Source organism: Cephus cinctus, unplaced genomic scaffold, assembly GCF_000341935.2.
Source record: "Cephus cinctus unplaced genomic scaffold, Ccin1 Ccin1_scaffold0160, whole genome shotgun sequence".
NCBI classification, from domain to species: domain Eukaryota; kingdom Metazoa; phylum Arthropoda; class Insecta; order Hymenoptera; family Cephidae; genus Cephus; species Cephus cinctus.
Genome location: NW_014332886.1, coordinates 326088 through 332087, shown reverse-complemented (window position 1 = coordinate 332087; position 6000 = coordinate 326088). Strand labels below are relative to the sequence as shown.

At 32.4% G+C, this 6000-nt stretch overlaps 1 protein-coding gene across 8 annotated transcripts in view; it reads left to right on the top strand.

Annotated features, from left to right (window-relative positions):
- LOC107263675 (synaptotagmin-7) overlaps nucleotides 1-6000 on the top strand; it is a 201418-nt gene that overhangs the window by 173365 nt on the left and 22053 nt on the right. For 6 of the 8 annotated variants that reach the window (XM_025081021.1, XM_025081023.1, XM_015731144.2 and 3 more), the window contains one exon: nucleotides 4638-4649. In XM_025081021.1, coding sequence (XP_024936789.1) covers nucleotides 4638-4649 — 12 coding nt within the window. Of the gene's footprint in view, nucleotides 1-487; nucleotides 690-4637; nucleotides 4650-6000 lie in introns of all 8 variants that reach the window. The other 2 variants (XM_015731147.2, XM_025081024.1) reach the window with 1 other exon arrangement.

The window sequence follows — 6000 nt, the reverse complement described above, 5'->3', positions numbered from 1 at the left end:
CGTCCAGGCGGACACAGGCGCGTCAGGATGTCCCGCAAAGGGTTAATATTAGTTAGATAATATTGAAATAATATTGAAACTATACATAAAAGTTTGGTGAGATTGCGGTACTATTAATTAACTGCTAAATTCATTGAAAATATTTTTTGATTGTTCAGCATTAATCTAGAAGCAACAACATCTATACGCATAATTTAATATGTAAGTGTGATCGTTAGCTGGGATTTTTCGAGTTGCTTAAACTGTAGAACCAGTGCTTTTTGATATTCAGGTTTCGACAGTTTCTGAAATCGATATCTGTTTGCCGTATTATAGTTTAATGGGCATCAAATTTTCGAAAATAATTTTGATATTCGCTTTACATACTAGGTGGTGTTCACAATGTTCGTTTGTACAGTTACTGGTAAAGTTTATAATATTGAGTTTCATACTGAGAGCATGAAGCTTTCAAACTACGTCGACGTTAATCGACTGTCCCGTTATATAGATTTCTGATCCAGGAAATGCAACGTTTTACGTGCGACGCAGTGTTCAAATTAAAACGTCGATCGCGATTTCGATAAATGTTTAATTTGTGAAACACGTTGGTACTGATACTGTGAATCTTTTCGAAAAGTATGAACTATGTGGGCCGCGGTGTCAAGATCTTTGGAGATACTGGTAGCCTTCTTTGAGTACTACACTGCCAGGTAAGGCACCAAATATAATTATTAGACTACCTATCTCCTTATGGCCCTCACGAAAAATACTGTTAGTTGCGTGAAATGACTATTGGCGACTATCAAAAACTATTTGAATGTAACTATTGAATATACTATTTGTAGTAACTATACTATTTGAATCTTATAGTATTTTTCCGTAAGGTATTGCATACAAATAAAAAACCTATGAATACGTCATTTTCACTATTTATATATGAATAAAATATACGTATTTATCAAATATAAATATAAAATCATACGGTTCATATATTATCTTAACAAAAGCAAATCATGGATTGTTTAGATTTTAGCTAAAGTTTAGTTCTTCGCAGAATAATGAAATATACATATTAATATACATAATAATTTTTTTCATTTATTAGTGTAAGTGTCTGCTAATAATCAGTAAACTATATGGGGTCATTCCGCGATACAATCAATCATTATAGAATATTAGATTCTGAACAGAAAGTGAGCGATCCAAATTGGAGTGATGTTTCAGTACGTTTCGAATACACGTCTACGGTGTCTCCGGAGACTTTATTAGTCTATAAAAATCGATTGAACGAATAAAGCGCTCACTTCCGAAACCACTGGCAACCCAATATTCTGTTTAAGAGGAAATATAAAAAAAAATCGGCAAAAAACTTATTTCCCTTTAAATTAAAATATTCTGTTATTGGCATAAAAACCAGACAAGCTCGAACTCATGTTTTTTTTTCCACTAATTGCGAAGCACAGCTTGCACGACAACTACAAAAAAAATTAATATCCTGTATCTCATTCACCAATATCGTACTATCACGGTACAGTGCTATAAAATACTAACAAACCATTAGAGCCGAAATCCAATATACTTTTAAAAAATTTTCAAAATTTGTTACATAAGTCTAATTTAATCAAACTTTCGAAAAAAAACTTTAAACGACGTTACGGACAGATACTCATAAATAATATAATACGAACCGTCGTTAAAAATTAGGATAAACGAAATTTGTCAAACGAATTTAATGACTTGTTTTTACCCACTAACTTCCCCGTGACCGATCAATGTGCTGAATATCTGGAACAATCTTGCGCACGATCAGGATTTACTATATCGTTTATTACCTTGAGCACATCCATCGTGGCGAAACGATTGTTCCTCATCGAATGTGACAACTCTTCAGATACTTCAATAACTTATTCAAGAGGGTATTTCGTATCTGAGAAGTTCTGGAAAAGCGTCGCTAGTTATCAACACGGAGTATGATGTTTTAACTCAACAAGTTATGCTTTGTAGTCAATATTTCCCAGTTAGACTTTATGACGCAGACTTCCTTGACACATATCTATCTCGCCACGTATTGTCCCATTCTGTACAGACACAATATGTATATATATAATTTCCATTATAGTTTCATAGCAAGTCAGACGTAGATATTGGATATCGAACTTTAAACATAGATATACACGTATTCATTGTTTAGGATCATTATACCTGCTGGTACATTGAAATCATTAGCTAAGTTTTGTTAAAAATTATATTTGTATAGCTCAAAATTGAATGGTGAATCTACTTTCTGAATTTTGACTATTGTACAAAGTTTCTTTAACAATATTTTGTGACAATCACGGAAATACAATATATGTATTAATGTGAAAAAGATCTGTGCAACCGATACACAGAATTTGCGACGAAAACGTAGGAAACAATGTTGACGTCAATGGAGCTTAAAGCACAAAAAGTCAATTACAAGTTGAACTTTGCCGGTTTAATATTAATTTATTTACTAGAAGAATGATATATGGGTAAACTGTTATTCCCAGAAGATATTATACTTTGTTCGCTGTTTGCAGTTTTTGTTAATCAGAAATATATTTGCAAATAAAAATAAAGCTTATGGTACGGTAAGTTAGTACAAGCTTCATATAATTCATGGTATCGATCGTATCGTTTTCGAATATTGTTGTTCCATTATGAATTTCCTCTTAATACTCGTTCGAGCTTATGGTAGAAAATGCAATTATACAAACTGATGGTATTCGTCGACGTCCCTTTTGGATCTGGCGACAAACGAAATTTTCGCCATTATAAAAAAGTTTAAACTGAAATACATGATGAAATCATCTCTTGATACTTCGCCATGGACAAATTAGATTATTAAACTTTTCTGGCCACGCAAGTTATTTGCAGTTTCAGGAATATCGTATTTCCCTAAGCTACGGGCAACGAGTACAGTCAACGTGTTCTCCACCTCTTATATCTTAATGTTAATACTTAATATGATACCTATATATTTTCGTTTCATTTCAAGAAATGTCAACGCACTGGGTATATACGATTCAACGCTATGGTTATGCATACTTGTGTCCTTGGTATCATCTTTGGTATCTCATACATTCTAAGTATCTTCGTACTTTGAATATTCCAGTACAGTTGTATAGTTATAGAACAGTAAGAGATATTGTATTTAATTAGAATAATTTACTAAATATATTCTACCAAGGGAAGCCCAGAAGAAAGTTACAAATAGCAAAGAAAACCAAGACGGAATTCAAGGTGGTACGTCGGTATGAAGAATAAAGAGAAGAGCAAAGATGATGAAAAACTGTAATTTTAATATCCGTCGTCGACTAACGTGACCAAAATTATTATTGAAAATCCAAAGGCAATCATTGAATAGATCTATTTGATGAGATATACCCGATCCTGTTAAATTATCTTACGTAATGTATTCTGCTGTATTCTTTTCGATATTCAAATACAACAGATACATGAAATGTATAAAGATAATCGAATCTTTAACCAAAATAACATTCTAGTCCCGAAAAAAAATTTCAAAATCCCTTTTTCAATAAGTCTGTATAAAACCGATATGAATGTGGAATTTCAAATGATTTGAATTCCAAATTTTAACATGCATAGCTTGTGTTACCATACTCGTATTTATATATGTATATACCTATCAAGATACATTATTTTGCGGCAAACTATTCCTATACGTATATTACACACGTATAATAAATCCATGCAAAGTAAAAAAAATTCATAGACAATATTCAGTGTCCCAAATAGTACATTTTTGTTTCATAAAAACATTTTACTCTTTTTACATTTAACAATCAATCGTTACACGAAAAATATTGCAGATTTTTGCACACACGGTATATTACATGCACTTTATCCAAGCTCCATTCAAACTTAACATAGGTTCAAATATCGTGAGAAATAAAAGGAATTGATGCATTGCGTTCAAATGTCAAACAACTTTAATGTTACTCTGCGTTTATAACTGCACCCTCGCAAGTTCAACTTTCTTTGTGCTTTCGTGCACTTTGATCTCTAGGCTCCCGATGCTTCCAAGCCTTGTGAGCTTTCGATGACCCAGTAAGATGCACGTAACGTAATATACAATATGGTACCAGCGCTTTATTACACAACCTTAGTCTAAAACGAGAGAGCGCGGGATTTAATTTCTGATTAGCTGATCCAATTTCTGTCTGATCGTGTACCTATGGAAATATGTAATGGAAAACCGTTATGTTTTATTAACACACATATTCGTTTAGTAACTGTAAATAGGATATATTACACACGACATTTCGCATTATTCCTACCATAATATCGTGTTATAATGAATCCTGTGGTGAAGTTAGTGATATACATAAATACAATTGAAGATATGGATAATGGGTATTAGTATTAATGATATATCATATAGAAATATTATTTTGCTTCTTCATAAAATTACTATACGATAACATGGTCTGAGATTACATTGAATCTTTGCTGATGCTTTTGCTGCATTAAAGTGAATGATAATATTGCTGCTAATGTAGTGTTAAACTATTATTATCAGTTTTGATACATCATGCCCACAATTATCAATTGACTAATGAGAATAACTTTTTCTGTTTCATGTGTTGCTGAAACTTTAATTTCGATGACCGCAGAGCACAATTGGAGTAAGTATTACTTTTTATTGATCTTAGTCTTTATTGCTATGATGCTGCATATACGCATGTTCGAGCTTATTCGGCTTGATTGACATGAGACAATTTTAAAGCTTTGTTACTTTGGATTAAACAATGACTTCATAGTAATTAGTATACTCGTATCCGAGATGGACTAGGCTTTGTATAATAGAAGATTCTTAGATGCAGAAATAAATTCTTGTGCATTTATTGATTATTATGACATATGGATGATACATATTTCAGCCATATAACGTCTATGTGATTTCTCTGCGCCAGCCAATGCCAGAAGTAGAATTGATCAGGTTTTGTAAGGAATCATATCATTCGAGAATGAATGCTTTCGTTCTCCATAGTTGTTCAGTGGCCTGTGAGTTGACTTCAATCCATTCTCATATCTTTACTTTTACGAGAAATGGATTGAACTTCATTGTCCTGGGATACGGTTATCACGTTCTTGAAAAACTTTCAGAAAATCTCCTTGAGATACTTGTTAAATGAAACTAGGTTTTATTACCATTACTCGGTAACGAGCCAAGGGACCCTACAGAGAATGTCATAAGGGTTTGCTTCTTACGAGCAGTATTTATTGTTAAATATATTCGAATAAATATGATCTGTAACTTGTTGACGTTAAATTTGTATTGTTGCACAAAAAATCTTAAATTTTTATTTAAAATTCTTGAATTTATATTATAGCGATTGCGAGATTAAAATAAATTTTGTTTAGCGTGTAAGGTCAGCTTTATATGATTCGCAATTAGTGTATATACTTGTATTAATACACGCATATCGATTGTTGAGTGTAATACAATTTCTCAAAATTATTCAGCAATAAGTTACCAAATTTCATGTAACCTCACTTGTGGCGTTCATTCAGCCTCTACTCGATATACCTCGTACGTATAGGGAATGTATCGATTCCTGTCGAAGGGGACTTAGGGACTCAGCTGCGCTGAATAAGGGAGAAGAGTAGGAGGAAACGTGAGCGGAATATCAGGTTGTCAAGTGAGATGACGGAGAAGTCTGAAAAAATGTACAATATGAAAAATCACCAGTATAGCACTATGGAGAAGGAAAAGTATTGACTCACGTTAAAAAAATTTTTTTTAAAGTAATTTCCATATTGTATATTCGTTACTTGATTAATGATACTTTTTATAAACATCGTCAATTTCATTAATTCAAATTTTACCGCGTGCAATTCTCTTTCACATTGCAATATATCATACTCTGGTTAGTGTCATTAAACACGTGGTTAACAATTGAAAAATAATGGACAATATCGTACAGACGTCTTTTATTATTTATATTAAATAAAAACGATATTTACGAATGGTTT